This window comes from Diabrotica undecimpunctata, chromosome 7, assembly GCF_040954645.1.
Source record: "Diabrotica undecimpunctata isolate CICGRU chromosome 7, icDiaUnde3, whole genome shotgun sequence".
Lineage (NCBI taxonomy): Eukaryota > Metazoa > Arthropoda > Insecta > Coleoptera > Chrysomelidae > Diabrotica > Diabrotica undecimpunctata.
The window spans coordinates 61,331,349-61,355,390 of NC_092809.1; the positions used below are offsets into that span (position 1 = coordinate 61,331,349).

Sequence of the window (24,042 nt, forward strand, 5' to 3'; positions counted from 1 at the left end):
AGTCTCAGAAGGTAGAAGAGTAAGAATAGCATGAAAAAAAATTACCTACCAAATAGTCGAGGAAGTGTGGGGAGATCAAGGAAGGGAAGGTGTGACAATATATACTGAGGACTTTAAATGTGGACCAAAAACAAGTTGTAAATAATTGGAACCGGGACTGATTCGGAACGTATGCTCCTGAGTCATTTCAGAGTGAACTTTTTTAAAAGCGTATGACATTATTAAAATATTAAAATATAAGGTTAATGAAATAAAAAAAAAAAAAGAAGGAAAAGGTTTGTTCTACTAATTTTATAATTATTTTACTAAATCTATATATATGTTAAGGTGACAACATAATGTTGTCATCTTTTTACACCTTATTACCTTGAATATTAAACTGTTTACAAAAAAACTAAACAATACCTAGAAACAAGGACAGTATGCCAGGCCTTTCGACAGAACCGCCAATGGTTGCTACTATTTATCTTCCTTCCTTTTGAAGCTTTAAGACAGAAGCATCATTTATTGTTTTAAGTTCGCGAAGAGTGCACAAGGTGGAAACCATAGGATTATTTGAATTATTCGACTGAATCAATTAAGAAGTAGTAAAATGTGTCAAGTGTACGTTGCATCTGCAATACTAATTCTTGCGCTTGTTGATTGCGGTATGTATTAATTTATTTTAAATCAAATCTATATAAATATTCTTTTAATTTTTAATAAAAATATCGTCGAATAAAATACTATACTGGATATATGTCTATAACTTCCCTTATAGTGCTTTTCTCTTGGAATTTGTAAAACTATTTTCATCAATTTTGATTTAATTCAAAAAATTGTATTAATTTTTGAAATTATTTGGTTTAATATCCAGACAGCTGTGAAGTTATTGTTATTTTTCGTAAATTAATCTGGCGTCCTAACTTTTGCTTGTTTAAAATGATACCTGAAGAAGTTACAAAAATACTATAAGTATTATAGCCGATTATTGTGGTTGTGGTGAGAAACCAAATTGACAATATACTGGTTGACAAGCGATATAGGATGGAATAATAGGGCAAGAAGATATCTGCGTCCTGATATTGGTTTTGACCATAATCCTGTACTTATATGAAGTTATTTCTGTTATGAATATATTAAAAAAAAGTTTTGTTCTTTTTTTGTGAATCTCTTAGGTAATTAATGTGCGCTAAAAAATTAAGTAAAAACATTTATTTACTAAAAACTGTGGAGTTGTGGATTATGATTCCATTCATATATGAGCATTTCAAGTAACTCTTTTCATTAATAATGTTTTTTTTTCGAAATCTTCCTTCTCAGCGTATTTTTCCGATTATGGTGCAGCCTCCCTTACATAGTCGTTCTTCATTTCTACCTACAATTGGATTTAGACCCTCTACTTAACTTACGGACTTGAGCCCAGGGTTGCTTTTACTTGGGTGGTGAAAGTCACCCCTCCTCAGGGGTGAAAAAACATACGTTCAAAAAAAAGTCCGGAAATGGATTAGAACTTTTATTCTATGGAGTTTTTTTATTAAGTTAATATTTTTGGAGTTATTTGCTAGTGAAAATGTTCATTTTTCAAAATAAAAACCAGGTTTTCAGACAGTTTTTTACAAATAACTCCAAAAGTAAGTATTTATCAAAAAAAATATTTCAAATGTAGCTTATAAAAAAACAAAAAAAAAATGGTGTACTTATGAAATTTGTAGACCTAGCAGAAGCTGAACTGTAGCTCATGAAAAATAGGTTCTTATTTGTCAAATTCCAAATCGAATATTTCAACGTGAAATAACCAAAAAATTGAACCACTTTTCAGGGAAAACTCATCAAAACCTTTTTGAAAGTGTTTAAAAAATTTTATTTTTGCTTTAAAAAAAATCTTGTATCAAAACTAAGCAAGTTACGCTCAAAATAAAGTTGGTCCTTTTTTTGCTAAAATATCGTGAAAATCAACCCCTAATTAGCACCCCAAATAAAATTAATCTTTGCTGCTTAAAAATTTACTTTTTTGTGTATTTTTTATAAGATCTCTAAGTTTTAGCGGTTCAAACTGCTTATTTTGAAAAAAAAATAGGGTTTAAAGTAAAGTTTTTTTTTTAAATTTTGAAAAAAATGCCTTTTTTTTAATGCTAAAACTCTTTAAGACTTATAAAAAATATAGGTTTTGCTATTTTAAATATTTCGGTTTTCTTTGTTTTCTTTAAGACAAAAATTGGTTAAGATATTGTGTTTCAAAGTTTGTATAGACTCGTAATTAGTGACTCGTTCAAGCCCTTTTAATTACAACCCTTTTAAAAGTAAGGGTTTAAAAACTATATTTAAATACGCACACACACACACCCTTGTGTATATAGACGAACAAATATTATAATATGTATAATAATAAAATCCTAGCGCAAAAAATGTATTGATTACAGCGCGCAATTCTGCGTTTAATATTGTGTCGCCCCCTATAAAACGGTAAAATCGGTGGTAAATAAATTTAAAATAGCCATTTTTTATGTAAAATTTTCCGTAGAATTCGAATTCGTTGTCAGAAAACCTCTAAAAGTTATTTGGAAGCTGAAAAACGAAGGAAAAGCGCTAAAAAAGGCGGGAAAATCGCGTTTTTTGGACTTTTATAGGGCGCAGCGGCTTCAAACATATAAAAAGGATTCCTGAGACAACTTTTATTCGAAAGTACTTGTATTAAGGCGTCTTTTGTGAAAATTTGAAAAAAATTAAAGAGGGTGTTTTTGAGTTATGAATTTTTCAAAAACAGCGCTTTGGTTCGCATTTTGTGGCTTTACATGACGTCATATGGCAATTCTGACACCGGGATCGTGTTCAGCGGGAAATTTCACATTGGAAAACATATAGTGGATATTTGTTTAAGCATATTTAGCTTGCTGTACTAAAAAAATCGGCGAAACACGAAAAAAAATTGATAAAAAGCGTGAAATTTCAATAGCGCGCCACGGCCGCCATTTTTAATATTAAGGTCTGAAAATTTGACAATCATGTTTTTTTGTCTAGTACAACATGTGTGTAAAATTTCAGCCAAATCGGAGAGGGTGACCCCACCGACTTGTGTCGATTATCGCTGGAATTACCCAGTTACAAATAATGTGTTAGGCACATACATATTTTCACCCATCCTTACAAACTCATAAGGGTTGTTTTTTAAGTTGAAATATAATAAATTTATAATATTTTGATTAAAAAAGGATTGTATTTACAGTTTCAAGAAAAACAATACTAAAACTACTATTCAAATTTCTTTGCAACGGGTGATTTTTATAAGGGTAGTAAAGATCTGATAAAAATTAAAACAGTAAAGAAATCTAAATTTAATGTCATCATCATCATCAGTAGCTCGACAACCCTTTCTGGGTCCTGGCTTGTTCTAGGATTTTCCGCCATTCTGTTCTGTTCCTTGCTTTGTTTTTCCAGTTGGTAATCTTAAGTGTTTTCAGATCTTGTTCCACTTGTTCCATGTATCTAAGTTTGGGTCTTCCCTTTGACCTTCTTCCTACTGGTGTTTGCCTCATAATATGTTTTGGTGTTTCAGTCTCCAACATTCGTTCAACATGGCCCATCCAGCGCAGACGTCCGATCTTTATGGATGTTATGATCTCGGGTTCATTGTATGCTGTGTATAGTTCAAAGTTATATCTTCTGCGCCATATGTCATTTTCCTTTACCCCCTTATATATGTGTCTAAGGATTTTTCGTTCAAATGTGCCTAATAGGTTTTCATCGCTTTTCGACAGTGTCCATGTCTCTGATCCATATACAAGGACCGGTTTTATCAAGGTCTTGTATATTTTGCATTTGGTTTTTTTTGTGATGTTGTTAGATCTTAGATGTTTAATTAGTCCATTATATGTTTTATTAGCGATATGTATTCTTCTCTTAACTTCTTCACTGACATTGTTATCTGCTGTAACTAGTAAACCTAGGTATGTAAAATTTTTCACGCTTTCGATTTTATAGTCTCCTATTGTCAGATTCTGTAGGTTTCTTTGGCCTGTTGATTTACTGGCCTTCATGTATTTGGTTTTTAATACATTAATGTTTAGGCCACTGTTTTGTGCGCTCTTTCTATCGCATTAAATGCTTCTATCTCTCTTTCGCTTCTAGCTATGATATCAACATCATCTGCAAATGTCAATATTTGTACACTTTTTGTTATTATTGTTCCTCTGGTGTTGACTTTTGACTCCCTAATTATTTTCTCTAATGTGATGTTGAATAGAATACAGGATAGGGCATCTCCCTGTCCTAGGCCCGTTCTCACATGGATCGTATCTGTTAGTGCGTTATGAATTCGAATTTTGCTTTGTACTTTAAGTGTTTCTTTTAAGATATCAATGAGTTGAGTTGGAATATTAAACTCTTTCAGTGCATGGATCAGAAATTCTCGATGGATGCTATCATAGGCACTCTCAAAGTCAATGAAAAGATGATGTGTGTAAAAATTGATGATGTGTGTAAAAAATTTAATGTCACTGTATAATTAAATATTTCCAAATTGCTTAAATTTAGAATTATATGATGTTTTTCTAATAGGGGTTGTTTTCACCAGTGCCGTAGTGCCATTATTTATGCAAGTCATAATATTGTAAGTGTGTATTTACTTGCAGTTAAATATCGAAAGAAAAGATCAAATTAACAAGTACAGTGAAAATAAAACTAATATTTATTTATTTATTTAAGTAACTTTAAATCAAAATTGAAAGAACATCATTTTGCAAGGTTTTCGACAAAAGTTTTTGCTTCCTCTGCTAAATATGGTAGCATGGCTTGGATATCATTCTTTTTTTGGTAGACAATGGCACAGGGGTTCCTTTCATCTTAATTTCCAACTTCTCAAAACTTGCCTTAGTGATTTCAGGTTTGCTCATTGAAGTTTTAAGCATGGATCAAAATCCCCGTAACTTTTCTTTATATAAACTTCACCAAAATTTTCAGATGGTACTCGAATCGTAGTAGCCAAAGGTATCTGTAACTTTTTACTATATTTATCATGGATTTAACTAGAATTTTCCAGTAAAAAAATGTAGTATTCACTACTAAGAATGGATTTTTCTTTCCAGAACTAGCAATAATTTCAATTAGGTCTTTTGGTATCAGCGGCTTGGCATGCTTTTTCGATAATGGCAAAATTTATGAGTAATTTCTACAAAGAGACCATTTTTAATCAAAACGATATACATAACAAGACTAGCCTGGTTCTTATTTTGGCCACCACATTTATCTGATCATGGGATTAGCTTTTCCTATTAGCCATCCTGACCAGTCATATGTAGTGAATTTTATTGTGCTACTGGTAAAAACCTTTACAGATAAGAAGCTATCTCGTTAGAACCTTCATCCATCGTCTTCTAAATGAATTCCTATATTAACATAGGCAAGCTGACAGCTGTAGTACATTTGGTTATGAGTCAATGTTGGAAGATACATCTGTAGCTAGAGATCAACCGTAACCATTCGAATACTTGAATTGTTTCCTCTGGATTCTATGCTATCTTTACTCAGTTCTTGCCCTGCCAGCTTGCGTGTGGTGAATTTCCAGTTTTTACTTAGCTTAGCATCAGTTTTTACTTCTTCTGTTAGAGCTGTGTCTATCTTTAAGCGAGTCACACGTTGGGCATGTGTCAACTCGGGGGAAAGGGCTTGAATGAAAGATTACAATAAGGATTCTACGTCATTCTCTGCGTCATTTTTTGGACGTTACAGGCACATACTCAGGTTCTTCGTCGCCCATTTTGTGTAGATTTTTTGTACCAATTTACAAGGCACATGCAACGTTATGATTTTCTATTTCACAGTATTCAAGGTAGGGGGCATCTCAGAGCTTGTGCTTCAAGACTGCAAGTAAAGGTCGGAATAGACAACGTTTTAATCATATAAAGCTCGAGTGACACTTACAAATTTATGGTTTGGCACTTATCAATTATACGAATTTTTTTAATAGGGGTAGTTTAGTAATAATAGTGAGGTTAACGATGTTGTATGCATGTGAAACTTAAACAATGAATCAGAAAGAAGAAAAATATTTAAAGATCTGGGAGAGGAAAATCTTGAGAAAAGTTTGTGGTGATATAATGGAGGCTAAAGGAGGAATGGTGCAGAAAAACAAACCAACAGCAAATTGAGATGTATAAGAGATCCAAAAGAACACAGAAAATCAGGGCACAGAGAGTTAGATTGCTGGAAAATGTTTTACGAATGCCAAAAGAAAGAAACGACATAAGAGTTTTGCAAGTAGTAGAACAAGGGAAGAAAAAGAGGGAAACCACGAAGGAAATGGTTTGATGTCGTCTGGACTGACATAGAAGAAATATGAACAAGGGACTGGAGGGAACGAGTGAAGGACCGGAAAAAGTGGAAGAAACTAGTCAAGTCAAGGGCCTTTAAGGTCTGTGATGCTGTTATATATAGATTCAAGATTCAAGATTATGTGTAGCAAGTCAATTATAGGTATAAGTAAAAAAGATAATATATAACATACACAAAATACAATAGGAGATGAAAATACATTAATGAGCATAACATGAAATAAAACGTAAAATATACAAAATAAGATACCAATACGGTGAGTACATCCTTGTTCATGTTACTGCCTTGAAGTGATCAAAGTATTCACTAAGAGAGTAAAAACAAATCTGTTCTGATGTTATTTGCACCTCTTATGCTATAGTTATGTAAGTCAGAGTGTTTAATTAAAGTATCAGCGATTTTATGTATTTCTACATTAACGCTGTATAGCCATAATGTTGGCAATGGCATTATCTTATATTTAATAAACAACGGTTTGCAAGATTCCAAGTAGCTAACTTTTGCAATTATTCTTATTGCTTTTTTTTGTAATTTAAATATTGTTAGGGCATTGCAAGAGTTTCCTCACAATAACACCATAGCTTAAAAATAAATAGAATTGAGAAAAGTACGTTTACCTTTGAGATTTTACATACTCAGATGTGGTTTCTAAAACTGACCGATTTTTATCAGAAAAAAACAAAAGTAGTGTCATCTGCAAATAAAACCGTTTTAAATGGAGCCATGAAATTGGGAAAGTCATTAACATATATTATAAATAATAGAGGGCCCAGAACTGATCCTTGTGAAACTCCATGCTTTATCTGCTTAAATTCAGAGAGACAATTTCTGTACTTGACTGCTTGGTATCTATCCTTTATATGCGATGAAATTAGTCCCAAAGGAGTACCTCTTATACCGTAAAAATGCAGTTTTTTTTTAGCAAAATATCATGAGAAACACAGTCGAAGGCCTTGAATGATTAGCCACACAGCGTTATGGCAGTGATTATGCTTCTCAAGGCCATCAACTATGGCACTCATCAAATCTAAAAGTGCATGTGTTGTGGAACGATCCTTTCTAAACTAAACCCATATTGTGAACTAGTAAAAAAGTTATTTTTTTCGAAGTACGATATAAGACGCTTCTTCAGAATTTTTTCGATTATTTTACTGAATATCATCGAAACGATGGAAATTGGTCTGTAATTGTCTATAAGGTCACGATCACCCTTTTTAAAAATAGGAACAATCTTGGAGTATTTAAATGAAGTTGGGAATATCCCTATTGAAAAAATACTATTAATGAGATGTGTTAAAGGTTTAGTAATTATTTCACTAGTGCTTTTGATAAAAGATGGGTTTAGCTAATTAGTATCCAAACAATTTGAATTTTTTAATGTTTTTATAACTGCGGATAGATACTTCTTGTTGATTTGTTGGAGACAGAAAAAATGAATTCGATGGAGCTGGAAATTTTTGATAGTTCAAAATTGTGTCGTCTGGTGTATTTGGAAGGGATTTTATAATATTCTCAGCAATTTCAACAAAAAAGTTATTGAAAGAGTCACAAGATATGTTGTTTGTTGAATTATGTAAACCATTTGTTTTATTTCGATCATAGTTAATTACCTTCCAAAACGTCTTGGATCTACTCTTTGAAGTTAATATCAATTGATCGTATGCCAGCTTTTTCGTTCTTTTCAACTCAGCATTGTAATGATTTTTATATCTTTTATATTGGATGTAATGTACTGGGTTTTTAGTTTTAGTAGAATCATCATGTATTATATATATATATATATATATATATATATATATATATATATATATATATATATATATATATATATAAGTAAAAAGTAATGGCATGTCTCGCAAAACAGAAAACCAAAAATGGTATATCGATGGAAGGCAACCGTATATACGTATTTCTGACTATTGGTCGTCTTCAGTACGGTGCAGCCAAGTTAGAAAAGGAGCATATTAACTTGAGAAAGGATCACTACAGGAGCAATGCAACCAATTTGTGGTATTAGAGTTAGAAGACCCTGATGGTTTCCAGGGCAACAACTAACACCAACCACGAAGGAAGCTACAGCTACCTGGGGAAAGGAATGCCAAACGTTGAAACGTTTAAAACAAATGGAAAAGGATAATGCGAGTGAATAATAAAAGTAAAAAGTAATGGCATGTCTCGCAAAACAGAAAACCAAAAATGGTATATCGATGGAAGGCAACCGTATATACGTATTTCTGACTATTGGTCGTCTTCAGTACGGTGCAGCCAAGTTAGAAAAGGAGCATATTAACTTGGGTAAGGATCACTACAGGAGCAATGCAACCAATTTGTGGTATTAGAGTTAGAAGACCCTGATGGTTTCCAGGGCAACAACTAACACCAACCACGGAGGAAGCTACAGCTACCTGGGGAAAGGAATGCCAAACGTTGAAACGTTTAAAACAAATGGAAAAGGATAATGCGAGTGAATAATAAAAGTAAAAAGTAATGGCATGTCTCGCAAAACAGAAAACCAAAAATGGTATATCGATGGAAGGCAACCGTATATACGTATTTCTGACTATTGGTCGTCTTCAGTACGGTGCAGCCAAGTTAGAAAAGGAGCATATTAACTTGGGAAAGGATCACTACAGGAGCAATGCAACCAATTTGTGGTATTAGAGTTAGAAGACCCTGATGGTTTCCAGGGCAACAACTAACACCAACCACGGAGGAAGCTACAGCTACCTGGGGAAAGGAATGCCAAACGTTGAAACGTTTAAAACAAATGAAAAAGGATAATGCGAGTGAATAATAAAAGTAAAAAGTAATGGCATGTCTCGCAAAACCGAAAACCAAAAATGGTATATCGATGGAAGGCAACCGTATATACGTATTTCTGACTATTGGTCGTCTTCAGTACGGTGCAGCCAAGTTAGAAAAGGAGCATATTAACTTGGGAAAGGATCACTACAGGAGCAATGCAACCAATTTGTGGTATTAGAGTTAGAAGACCCTGATGGTTTCCAGGGCAACAACTAACACCAACCACGGAGGAAGCTACAGCTACCTGGGGAAAGGAATGCCAAACGTTGAAACGTTTAAAACAAATGGAAAAGGATAATGCGAGTGAATAATAAAAGTAAAAAGTAATGGCATGTCTCGCAAAACAGAAAACCAAAAATGGTATATCGATGGAAGGCAACCGTATATACGTATTTCTGACTATTGGTCGTCTTCAGTACGGTGCAGCCAAGTTAGAAAAGGTGCATATTTACTTGGGAAAGGATCACTACAGGAGCAATGCAACCAATTTGTGGTATTAGAGTTAGAAGACCCTGATGGTTTCCAGGGCAACAACTAACACCAACCACGGAGGAAGCTACAGCTACCTGGGGAAAGGAATGCCAAACGTTGAAACGTTTAAAACAAATGGAAAAGGATAATGCGAGTGAATAATAAAAGTAAAAAGTAATGGCATGTCTCGCAAAACAGAAAACCAAAAATGGTATATCGATGGAAGGCAACCGTATATACGTATTTCTGACTATTGGTCGTCTTCAGTACGGTGCAGCCAAGTTAGAAAAGGAGCATATTAACTTGGGAAAGGATCACTACAGGAGCAATGCAACCAATTTGTGGTATTAGAGTTAGAAGACCCTGATGGTTTCCAGGGCAACAACTAACACCAACCACGGAGGAAGCTACAGCTACCTGGGGAAAGGAATGCCAAACGTTGAAACGTTTAAAACAAATGGAAAAGGATAATGCGAGTGAATAATAAAAGTAAAATTATTCACTCACATTATCCTTTTCCATTTGTTTTAAACGTTTCAACGTTTGGCATTCCTTTCCCCAGGTAGCTGTAGCTTCCTCCGTGGTTGGTGTTAGTTGTTGCCCTGGAAACCATCAGGGTCTTCTAACTCTAATACCACAAATTGGTTGCATTGCTCCTGTAGTGATCCTTTCCCAAGTTAATATGCTCCTTTTCTAACTTGGCTGCACCGTACTGAAGACGACCAATAGTCAGAAATACGTATATACGGTTGCCTTCCATCGATATACCATTTTTGGTTTTCTGTTTTGCGAGACATGCCATTACTTTTTACTTTTATTATTCACTCGCATTATCCTTTTCCATTTGTTTTAAACGTTTCAACGTTTGGCATTCCTTTCCCCAGGTAGCTGTAGCTTCCTCCGTGGTTGGTGTTAGTTGTTGCCCTGGAAACCATCAGGGTCTTCTAACTCTAATACCACAAATTGGTTGCATTGCTCCTGTAGTGATCCTTTCCCAAGTTAATATGCTCCTTTTCTAACTTGGCTGCACCGTACTGAAGACGACCAATAGTCAGAAATACGTATATACGGTTGCCTTCCATCGATATACCATTTTTGGTTTTCTGTTTTGCGAGACATGCCATTACTTTTTACTTTTATTATTCACTCGCATTATCCTTTTCTACATATATATATATATATATATATATATATATATATATATATATATATATATATATATATATATATATATATATATATATATACTCAGAGTGGCCCAAAAGTTTGGAAACGACCAATTATCTCCTAAATTGCTAGTCATAATTTTACAAAATTTGAAGTACACTTATTTTGGGATACGGAAATTCCATATTTGATATTTGCAATGTTGCAAGATTTACCGTTTCTCTTATATTAGTAGTAACTTTGGTTTTTCAAATTCATCACCCTGTATGTTCAGTCATTATTGGAATCTCCTATTCAATACGAGTTCAACCATATGTAACACTTATGATTTTATGTAGTCTGGAAGATCTTAAATACATAAAACAATGCAAAATATTTAGATTTTAAGATTTTAATAAACTTAAATATTTAAGTGTAGAATGCTGTGATTTTGATATTTGTTCACCATTTAAGTTATTAACTAAAACTGACAGTTGTTGTATTTCGAAAAGTTCTGCAAGATAAATTGCTTCTCTAAAATGGCTCTTAACGAGTGTATGGTCAGGTATGGTAGGTACTCAGTTAATTGGTCTATTTTTTCTCAACGAAAATTTAACGTCAGATAGTTACGAAATATTACTTAGAAATGAAATTGTACCTAGAGAAAACTGAAAAACTTGTTTGGGGCCAATTTTAATCAGATATTTAATGAGATATTTCCCGGATGATGGATTGGTAGACGAGGTAGAATTAAATGGCCTCCACGTTCACCTGATTTCACTCCTAAAGATTATTTTTATTGGGGATACTTGAAAAATTCAGTTTGCAAAATTAAACCAGCAAGTCTTGCAGAGATAAGGCAACGAATTATCAATTAATCTCCAATAATTTCTAGACAATCATGGAGAAATGTGGTAGACGCATTCTACCATCTACCATTAACACTTGATAAAGTAACCATTATGTTAAAAAATGTTGTAATCTATCAATTGTTACGTTTTCATGTAGTTGAAAGTAGTTAGTATCAAAAAAATTATTGAATAGGATATTCCAATAATGACTGAATCTACAGGGTGATGAGTTTGAAAAACCAAAGTTACTAATAATATAAGAGAAACGGCAAATCTGGCAACATTCCTAATATCAAATATGGAATCTCCGTATCCCAAAATAGGTGTACCTCAAATTTTGTACAATTATGATAAGCAGTTTACGAGATAATTGGCCGTTTCCAGACTTTTGGGCCACTCTGTATATATAATAAATACGTAACCTTATGAAAATAAACTTCATTTCATCAACTGTCATTTTGTAAAATTAATTATTATATTAAATTTTTTTTAATTTATTGCTCAATAATATTGATTAGTTTGCTATAAAAATAAATGTTTGTTTTGTTTTCTACGTCGTAGATATTATATATACAAATTTAAATATTATCAACAGGTAACAACATTAATATGCTAATTATGTCCCTTTATAAATAGCAGATGACTGTTTTATTCCTCTCCGAATTTGGTGGAAAAACATTAGATGATGTAATAACAATGCCAAGGTTAAAATTGTTACCTTCCCATTATACACCCATGAGTAACACATTTACCAACACCTAAATACGAAACATTTTTGTTATTTTGTGTCACTTATTTCATTGTTCTAATGTCTTACCGTGGGTGGGTCCAGTTTGGACTTATCCTTAATTGAGTTAATTACCTTTTGGTAAGATGAATGTAGACATAAAATGGTCAATTTGATAAAAAATACAAGGTTTGTTCTATGAAAACAGTCGCGATGATGCTGTTCGTAATAGCCGTATTTATTTGAGTACTAGTGACACATTTCGTTGAGTATGATACTAACAGGTCAAAAGTCAGTCAGTAGATATATACATAATGGTCGATCTCAAATTTAACCGGACAATATGTGTTTTCTTTACAAATTACATGCTCTTACATTGGTTTACATTGTTTATTCAGATGTAAGATATAGAAAATGAACAATTTAATTTTTCGCTTCTTCTTCATATCAATTAGGTTTTTTTTGATCAATTGTGTAGGTACCCTGACTTAGTTTTTTCGTAATACTAGATAATTTTTGACGTTTAATACTTGGTTTAATAGAAGTGTTTAAATAAAAAAACAAAACTAATAAAACGTGACAAAGCAGCTCTTGAACAATGTTTTATGTGAGAGCGTGTGGAAACAAGAGATAATATATAAATTAATGCGAGCGATTCCATGCAAAAAGTTTACTGATGTCATTAATGTTATGCTATGCAACAGAAGATTCCATGTCATTATGGGCGATAACACTAGTACCTAGATGAAACTGAACAATAGCCTCCCACAAGGATAGTTGTTGCCCGCCCTACTCTTTAGTCTGTATATAACAGACATGCCCGAAACCACATCAAATAAGTTTGGATATGCCGACTACTGGGCGCTTGCTACGAGCCATAAAGAATTTCAAAATATTGAGCAAATATTAACAAACGACCACCATCGTAAAATATTTCCACCACTGGAAGACGAAAGTATCATGATTTCATGTAAACAGCAGACTGGCCAACTACCAATTAAAAATCTACTTTGAAGACAACCTCCTCAACCACACCAAACACCCAAAATATTTAGGTGTGACACTCGATAGAACGCCAAGCTTTAAAGAACATCCACATAGGGTTCCTCAGCGTCTACACTTAGATCGACAGTATTTGACCTCGTGTATCCCATTGAGAAGTACTGTCCACCAGCGTGCCTCAAGAGCCCGCACACTAAACGTGTTGACGCCCAACTAAACCAAGCTTTACATATTACATCGGACACAATAAAGGCCACACCAACATACTAGCTACCAGCACTAAGCCACATAGCCTCCTCACACGCCCGCCGAGAACATGCTCTTATCAGGGACTAGAGCTTTTTTCAGGATCTCTTCCGAGAAGGCATTAAAAAGAATTGGCGACAATACGCAACCATGTCTCACCCCACGTCTAATTTCAATTTCCTCTGACAGCTGTTCGTTACCACGTACCTTTGCTCCCTGTTTATAGTTTAAATTCGATATGATCTTTAGATCATTGTACTCTACCTTCTTTGATTTCAGGACATTCATTAATTGTTGATGTTGTACTTTATTGAATGCTTTATTGTCAATAAAACACGCATATATATCTTGTATCTATTAAGTGAAAAAAGAGCTTCACGCGTTCCTAGGTCTTTGCGAAACCCAAATTGTGTATCATTAATGTCTATGTCCAGTTTATGATATAAGCTAATGGTGCGGTAAGTCGCATTATCTTGCGTTTTTCTTTTTGGGGAGACAAATAAAGATGATGTTAACCAGTGTTAGAAGGTGTCAATAAAACATCAATGTGCTTCTTACCTATAATTTTTAGTATTTTTATAGAAAGCATGTCATGTCCACGGCTTTTCCCACTCTTCTTCTTCTTTACGTGTTATCTGTGCGACGGAGGTTGTCAATCATCATGGCTATTCTGATCTTAGATGCGGCTGTTGAATAGTTCGATTGATGTGCATCTGTACCTTAGACAAGAAAAGAGAGAGGACAGTGATGACAGGATGTGACCGCAATGCTTGATGCCTGTACGTTGCCCATTACTACCTCTCCAGGGTTACCAGGTCTACTGATTTCAACTTCAATTTACTGATTTACTGAAACACTATATCGATCTACTAAAAAATATGTACTGATAAAATCATGTTCAAAAAGTGATCATTATGTCAGTGTTCAATTATAAATTTTGAAAACAACAAATTCATTTTATGGAAGCAAGTAGCGATATAGGAAGCAAGTAGCGATATATTGTTTTATTTGAAAATGAAAAGTTGGTTAGTTTATTACACAAATTATCTGCTGAATGGTAAGTCGTATCATTTATTGGGTTTTACCTGTATGTAGGAGCGGAAGAAGCTGAGAATTTTGGTATACTTAATTCAATATTTTAAAAATTGTCTTTTACCTGGTTTTCGCTATATACCGACGATATAAAAGAAAAAAATATCTTATTAAAAATTGTGCTCTTAGCTGCAATATAGCAGTAAAATATTAAAAACCAAATTATTTCATGTTGTTTACTAATTACTTGCTAATTTTGTATTGCATTTATATTTTTGTTATGCATTTGTCATTATCTATAAATCTATTGCTATTTCCGTACATTGATGCAGTGTTAATTAACCCCATTTCGTTCGAGTTATTATGTTATACCTACCGTTTAGTGCTGACATTCTTAGTTATGCAACATGTGGTTATGATAAACCTTGTTATAATTCTTTTAAATTAAACAACTATTATTTTAAAACGTTTTGTTTTTGCTAAGGTTGCACAGAATGTTGAATTGTTTTTAAATTTCCGACGAGTTAATTATTTCTGTCAGGATAAGCCAATTTTATGGTTCGCGAAGATACGTGATTTGTCAGTTAACTTTTACACAATGACATTGCCATATCTATGCTTAAGGATCTTAGATTGTATTAAGCACTTGTAATAAAATCTATTAACATATTACGATATACGAGGAAATATGAATATTTATTTAAAATAAACTACAACAAGCGAAGTAAAAAATACAGAGCACCAGATCTGTATTAATAAAAATGAATCGCCGAAATGTGTGTACAATAAATTAATAAATTCAATGATTTATTGATTTATTTTGAAATAACCCTGATAAAAACAACAACAAAATTCCTTGAAATACAGTAAAAAATAATTAAAGTTTTAATCAAACAAAAATATAACATTAAAATATGAACATCCATAGTAAATATCTTAATACTTTGATATTCTTACCTCACAAATTCACGAACAACAAATAATACCAATCAATCGCACATAAGGAATGTTAATAACCAAAAGTCCTTATTTATTGTTCAAACAATTAAAAAAAAAACAATATTTCGAACTTTTTATGAGACAAATTCACACACATTAGAAATGTTTGGAAAGGTTTTTAAAATCCTCGATTTGTGACGTCTCACTTAGGTAGTCCATTGATAGATAGGGCAACAGTCATACCAGTCATACCACACTGAATAATATACCGGTTCTCATTCGATCACCCAAGTCAAGCAGTGTCGGTTGAGGTTAAAACTTGGATGGGTCACCATTTGGGAACACCGCATTTTGCTGCCATGTGAAACCTTCCTTCTCCGAAACGGCTAAACCGATTTTTATGAAATTTTACATTGTGTGTTATGTAGGTCTGAGAATACGTTATGATCTATTTTTCATACCCCTAAGGGGTAAGGGCGGTTCACCCCAATTTTTTTTAAATAATAAACAAAATCTTTTATTTTTATGTTTTTATTTTGTGGCATTAAAAAATACATACAGCCTTTAATTTTCGCTCCTCTATTACTAACTTCTCTTTTTATAACCCCCTTAGTGTCACAGAGTTAGTTGCAATACTTCTCCGAAATGGTTAAAACGATTTTTATGAAATTTTACATGTGTAGGTAGGTATTCCGTAGGTATAAAAATAAGTTATTATCTATTTTTCATACCTAAGGGGCAAGGGTGGTTCACCTCAAACATTTTTTTTTTTATTTTTTGGAGAAAATTTTACTCAGCGTGACTAATTTTTATGAAATTTTCCATTTATATTAGGTAGGCCTGAAAATTGGTCGTAATCTATTTTTCATATTTCTAAGTGATAAGAGGGATCCACTTTAAACATTTTTGTATATTTTTTGAACAAAATTTTTTATTTTTATTTTTTTATGATATGGCATTAAAAAATACATACATCCCTTAATTTTCACCCTTCTATAACCAACCTCTATTGTTTAATTGCCGTATTCGTGTCAAAGAGTTAGTTGCCATACTTCTTCGAAATGGCTTGACCGATTTTTCAGATAATTTTTTAGACACATAATTTAATTCTAAGGAGGTACGAAATTCACCGAGTGAATAGTTTTGTATAAAGACCGACAAGAAAAATTATTAAAACCTTGTTGCCTGAAAAAATGGAATCAGCAAGTTGAATGTGTGAAAGAGATTATACCATTAACAAAACCAACTGGATTCCGTATAAAAGACGCCATAAACGCGACGATAAATCGTTACTTTAACGGTACCGTTAATCGCTACGTGTATGGGATAAAACTGGACAGTTTTCTACGATTTTTAAAAATACAACAATTTCGATAGATTTATCGGAATCGGAGGAATTGCGCCGTTTTATCGATACGTGTTAGTTCGTATAATAGCATTTCTCTTAACAGTATCTTTCTTTTCCATAATTGGCAGATTTCCATAGACAGCAGATGTAAATAAGTGTCATTATCCATTCTTGGAAAATTATGCCAATCTTTTGGAAACATTTTTAATTCCTTCAACAAATTCAGATGAGAATAAACTTCTCCTTTCATCAGCCAGTCTTTACACCAGATGCTACGATTTTTCCGCTGTTTTATCTTTTTCAAGGCGAATATTAATCATACAACCATTAATATGTCGTCGTCAGTCGAAGCCATCGTGAACAATGAAAATTACACATGAAAATTGTTGATTATTGATAAGAAGAGAACTGTGAAGTTTTAAAGGTACAGTTAAGTCTTTCTCGATTTATCGTAGCGTGTATGGCAACCTTTAGTGTGATAATTGTGACTCTTTTTTTGTGCCGAGAGATATTTTTAAAATACAAATCTATGAAACTATAATTTTTAAAGAAGTATATCTATACAGTTTACAACTACTTCTATACATTCTAAAAAATCACTTTAATTATATTTTTGTAAAAATAAAAGATATACCTACTAGAAATAAGGCGTCTTAGCCAAGAAAATAAGCTTTTTTTGTGAAATTTATTCGGCCAGGCAAACAATAGTTTTTTGAGTAGTATGGACCTCTATAACAAGAACCTATATATTTCCTGTAGTCGATTTTTTGGACTTAATTAGTTATTAACAAATTAAGGTCAAAAAACGGTAATTTTTCGCTTTTTTGTCTATCGGCAAAAAGTGAAGAATTTTAAATTGAGAGTAAGAAACTTATATTTCATGTAAAAACCTTTAAAATGGCGTTTTTCAAATGTTCCTATCCTTATTTGTTGCTTAGAAAATTGCAAAATGAGTCAAAAATATTGGTTTTTATAAATAATATTAACTTTTTTAAAAATATACTTATAACCATTATATTACACACAATGTTAGCTCTTGTGGTGCTTAAAATATGATCATCGGTCGATCGAAATAGATCGAAAAAGGAAAAGTGGATCGGTCAAATAGTTTAAAAGTTATTTAATTTGTTTATCCCAAATTAAATTTTTTTGCAACAATATAACTCAGAAAATTATGTAGTTATAGTAATTATACCGGTAGCTTCTGAAAGAAGAAGATTTATTCCATACTTATTATTTAAAAAAAATAGGAAAAATAATTTTAAATATTGCATAATAATTGGCCAAAAACATGTCGATTTTTTGCTTATAAACAATTTTAATAACTTTTTAACCATTGCCTTTAAAATAATTATTTTTTCATTTTTAGAAAGACTGCATTTCTTTAGAAATTTCAAAGAAAAGAATATTAACATAGGGCACTTTGGGATGAAGTTAGTGCCTTTTTTTTTAATTGATAGCAACTTTGTTTATAACAATTAAGATATCTTATTAGAGTCATCTGAAAAAACATACTTTAAAGTTTTAATGTGCAAAATTCGAAAATATTGCATTTTAATGTAATCGTTCACAAAGCTTCAAAAATATGGCCCTCAAAATCGACCGTCTTTGAAACTCGTGAGAGCGTTGGAGGGGAAAGGAGCTGTTAACTGTATCTCTGGTTTTTATTTATGGATTTCGGTGTTTCTTTTTTTTATTTGTATGTACTTTTTGCATACATTACGAATCTGTGTTATTTAAATAATTAAATTGTCAAATAAACCATTTAATTTGTTTAAACATTTTTTTCCAGTTTTTAATTTTTTTAGGAATACCTATTTGATGAAATTTTTATTGTTAAAAATAAATATTACAATTAATATATACTTCTTCAATAAACTTCGTAAATATTTTATTTATAATAGATTTTATGAAAAAAAAACAACAAATTATCCTATTCAATTAGTTCTAAAAGTATTATTGGTTTATGTAATGCTTTGGAAATAAATAATTCCAGATAAACTAGGTTTTATTTCTTGCTAAGCATGCTAGGCTAGGTGTCCTAGGTCAACATTTTTTCTTTTAAATTTGTCAAAAATTTAGGCTTTCTAAATATAAAAAATCAGTTTCTTGCAGACAATGGTTAAAAAGTTATTCTAATTGTTTATAAGCAGAAAATCGAAATGTTTTTGACAAATTATTTTGCATAATTTAAAATTATTTTTCCTCATTTTTTTTTAAGTAATATTTATAGAATAAATCTTCTTATTTCAGAAGCTACCCGTATAATTAATATAGCTATATAGTTTTTTTACTTATATTGTTGCCAAAAAAATTAATTTGGGATAAACAAATTAAATAACTTTTAAACTATTTGACCGACCGACTTGAAATTTTGATCATATTTTAAGCAACACCCCATCTTGTTTTTAATATAAAGGTTATAAGTTTGTTTTAAAAAATGAACATTTATAAAAAACCAAAATTTTTGACTTAGTTTGCAACTTTCTAAGCAACAAATAAGGATAGGAACATTAAAAAAACGCAATTTTGAAGGTTTTTATATGACTTATAAATTTATTTCAAATGCTTTACTTTTTCGTGATAGACAAAAAAAGCAAAGCAAAGCTGTTTTTTGATCTTAATTTGTTAATAATTAATTAGGTCAAAAAATCGACTGCAAGATACATATAGACTTTTGTTACAGAGGTCCATACTACTCGAAACAACTGTCGTTTGCTTTGCCGGTTCAGTGTCACAAACAGGGTATTTTTTTTGTTTATTTCCCTGGTCTATCTTATTTGCAACGACTATTATGATATTGATTTTCATGTAAAACAGCAGGCTAATTTCAGTAATCTGACTACGGGACCATGGACAAATCATATGCGTATCAATAACACATTAATAAACTGTGAAGTAAATTTCTTTCACAGAGCGTAGAATTTCAACAGTCTGTGGAATTATATTTAACTCACATAACGCCTATAGTAGAAATCCTTAATTAAGAAGAGTGATTTCATAGTTTTAACGCCGAATATCCTCAAATTTAAATGTACACAGCGGCCCTCGAAAACTACCAGTTTTCTCAATTGCAATTTGCGTTTCCTCATAAGAAATTACAGAATATATTATAAAGTAGTATATTTATTTGTGCTTCTTTATAGTAGACTTGTCCAGAAGTTGTCGTACAGTGTAGCCAATTCTTGTTCACAAGTAGTAATTATGGTCATACAAAACCTGTATTCTTCCACGCAGCGATTATTACCGTCATGAAAATACCAAAAAACATGATTTTTTCAATAGTAAAAATTAAGCACAAAATTGTAATGAAATAAATTTTATTTATATGTTCCGTTTCGTTACATATTTAAATTTATAAAATAAAACTCGATATTTTAAAACATTATTTTTCAATCGTTTGGCAACGTTGAACGTAGCGAGGAAACTTCGATTTAGAATCCCGACCCAGACATAGCTGTAAAACTAGTTTTTATTATTTTTTCGCCGAAGAAATGTCCATCAGGACATAACCGATGGTTCATTTACATTGGCGTTTCTATGAGTAGTGCATGTGTTGCATTTTGTGAGTATATTTTATGTGATAAGTTTGTAAACTTATTGTTGTCAATACTGTTTTATCAATACTGTATTGTAGTATTGATAAAACGTGTTATTAATAATAAGAGTGTTATAGTTTGTCGTTTTAAAGTAAATTTTTAGTTATATGTATTCTGTGATTATTGAAATACAATGGACGAAAAACCGAGTTGTTCCAAGAGAAGACAGAAAATTCTGATGTTGATTCCAAAAATGAAAAGCCGCAAAAGAGACGGAAAATGTTAACGTCCGGAGGGAAGCGGTCGACATTTGTAGCAGTTTAACAAAAGTATCCGTTAACTGTATCTATCGTGTACTTAAAAATATATCGGAAAATAAAAAGCAAGAAAAATGTAAAACTAGAGGTAGGAAAAGCATTGTTTTGGATGACGACACAAGGAATATTATACGTCGAAAAATTCATTCATTTTATTTTCGGAGTGAAATTCCAACACTGAAAAAAATTTCTCAAGAGCTCGAAAACGATGACTCCTTACCCAAAATATCTCGTAGAGTCTTAATCAGGACCATGCGCGAAATGAACTTTCAATATGTAAAACGCAACAGAAAAAGTATGCTATTAGAAAAAAATGAAATTATTCTTTGGAGAAGAAAATATTTAGAAGAAATACGAAAAATTCTCAACACTGGACGCAAAATATATTATTTGGATGAAACCTGGATTAACGAAGGTCAGACAGTTGGAAAAGTTTGGCAAGATTTAAATGTCAAAAGTAAACGCGAAGCATTTATAGAAGGCTGGTCTACAGGATTAAAAGCTTCATCAGGAAAGGGATGGCGTTTAATCATCGCCCATATAGTAAGTGATACAGGGTTCCTTGATGATGGTTTGCTTCAATTTGAGCTGAAAAAAACAGGTGATTATCATGAAGAAATGACTTCCGAAGTATTTGAGCGCTGGTTTAAGAAAATCTTACCAAAATTGGAATCTGGGTCTGTGGTCGTTATGGACAATGCGCCATATCATAGCCGCAGACTAGAACAATTACCGACGACGGCATGGCGGAAAGGGAGAATTCAAGAATGGCTTACAGAAAAAGGGATTGCATACGAAGAATCAATGCTCAAAATTCAGCTACTAGACATTGCACGGTTAAGGAAAAGTGAATATCTTAAATATGCTGTGGATGAAACTGCAAAAGATTATGGTGTCAAAGTTCTGCGTCTACCACCTTATCATTGCGAACTTAATCCCATAGAACTTATCTGGGCGCAAGTGAAAGGAGAAGTAGCACGCAATAACAAAACGTTCAAATTAAACGAAGTTAAGGAACTTTTAATTCAAGCAATCCTCCATGTAACTCCAGAGAAATGGGCTAAATGTATAGGCCACATAATTAAAGAAGAACATCGTATGTGGGAACTTGACACTCATGTCGAAGTTTTACTAGAGCCAATTATGATTACACCAGGTGAAGATAATGACAGCGATAGCAGCACTGCATCTTCAGATTTAGACAGCGAATAATATTTTCTAATAGTTTAGTAGAAACATCAGCATAAAAAACCAAAAACAAAAAAAAAACGAGAAGAACATAGTAAGTGTGAATAGTGTTTGTGTTTAAATAGAATAGTACAATGTTTTGTTACATCAAAAATTATTTTTATTTTGTTTTTATAGAATTTTATTTTGTTTTATAGGATTTTATTTTGTTTTGTTTTATACTGTTTAAGTGTTTTGTTAATTTTATTTAATGGGACAATATGGCTCCTGGCGAACATCCATTTAAAAAAAAGTAACGCGCCACAAGACATACCTTTGGGGTGGTATGGAAACTGTCTTAAAATTTGTTTTAAAAAAATTTCATTGTGTAACTCTTTAAGGACGAATCACGTCAAAAGACGTTTTAGCGTAACTTCTAAGCTTTCTGCAAAATTACTTGTTTTTTATTTCGATCTCTATATAAAGAGATCGTTTTCAAATATACAAGTGATAGTAATATTTATTTTTCTGTGGCTTTTTGCTTGCCGTTCTGTATATTTAGAAATATTGTTGGAAATAAGTAACAATATATTTAATTGAAATGTTTAATTTACTGACGTTTCGATATCTATATAAAGAGATCGTTTTCAAGTATACAAATTATAGTAATATTTAATTTTCTGTGGCTTTTTGCTTGTGGCATTCCGTATTTTTAGTGAGAATGTTGGAAATAAGCCGCAATACATCTATTTACATGTTTATTTTACTGACATCTATATTCCAGAGACCGTTTTTAAAGTTAAGAAAAAACAAAAAAAAATAAATAATATAAGATTATATAAATATATAGTAATAAACAAATAAAATAAATATAACTATAATTTATATCTTTGAAAACGGTCTTTGGATATAGAGATGGAAACTTCAGTAAAAACCTGCAGATAAATATATTGTGGACTATTTTGAACAATAATATTTAAACAATATAATATAATTAACGTTTAAATAAAAGTGAGTATACGCCACTGGATTTTCATACGTCTTTCTCCACTTCTCATCAGTTTTGGCTTAATCCCATATACACACAATTTTTTACTAAGACCTAACAAAAAAACAATTTCAGAATGATCTTTTTATTTCGAAATATTTAAAATGTAGATTCTTATAAGAATTTAATTTTATAATTTAATGTATTTTTTAATAACAACAAAATTTAGACATAATCTTGGTTATCTTTATGAACTTTTAGAATGCTTAGTAATATAATTGTAAGTCGACAAAAATAGTAAAATAATATTATATTTTAGGCTTGGCATTACAATGTTGGTCGTGCAAGTCTGAATTTGACGTTACCTGCAGAGATTACTTCAATGTTACAAAGATAGAAGAAAATAGAAGACATTTTGAAAACTTTAATTTCCAAGGAAATAATAGACCATTTTCAATTGGTAACAGGAATGAGCCTCATGAAGTGCATTGTGATGGAAGTTATGTAAATAATTACAATCAAAAAACCGTCTGTATAAAGACAGTATTCAGAGGTAACCAATATTTATATTATCATTTTGTATTATATTTTTTCAGGATCAGGTCCAGTAAAACAAAAAACAAAATGATGGATACATCTATTGGTCAGGAGGAACCGACCCAGAACATCAATATGGAACGGCTATATTAGTATCGGACAAAATTGCGCAGTCAGTTATAGACTTCATCCCTCTAAATGATAGAGTAGCAAAGCTGAAATTAAGAACAACCCATAAAAACCTAAATGTTATTCAGGTCTATGCTCCAACAAGTGACAAATCAGAGGAAGAAATTGAAAATTTTGATAACAATGTAGATGAAATAATGCGACCGACAAAAAATGGCAAGGTAACGTGACTTTAACGCCAAAATTGGTCGTCATGCCGAAGGAGACAACATAGAAGCATACAGGAAAAGAATAAACAGAAAAAAGAAAAGATGCCTTTGAAATGTATATATACATTTCGGATATACGGATGCTGAGAATTCCATGGATACAAAAAGTTAGCAATGGTGAGGTACTTCGGCGCATGAGTAAACAAATAGATTTACTCAGCATAATCAAAGAGAGAAAAATACAATACTTAGGTCATGTGTTGGGAGGTGAAAGATATAA

General features: G+C 32.1%; 1 protein-coding gene across 1 annotated transcript in view; it reads left to right on the top strand.

The window, feature by feature from the left end:
• The first annotated feature begins 434 nt into the window (after positions 1-434).
• Positions 435-24,042, top strand: part of LOC140445422 (uncharacterized) — a 30,896-nt gene continuing 7,288 nt past the window's right edge. The window contains exons 1-2 of the mRNA XM_072537435.1: positions 435-647; positions 23,207-23,440. Of these exons, the coding sequence (XP_072393536.1) occupies positions 593-647; positions 23,207-23,440 (289 nt within the window). The 5' untranslated portion in view covers positions 435-592. The remainder of the gene's footprint in view (positions 648-23,206; positions 23,441-24,042) is intronic.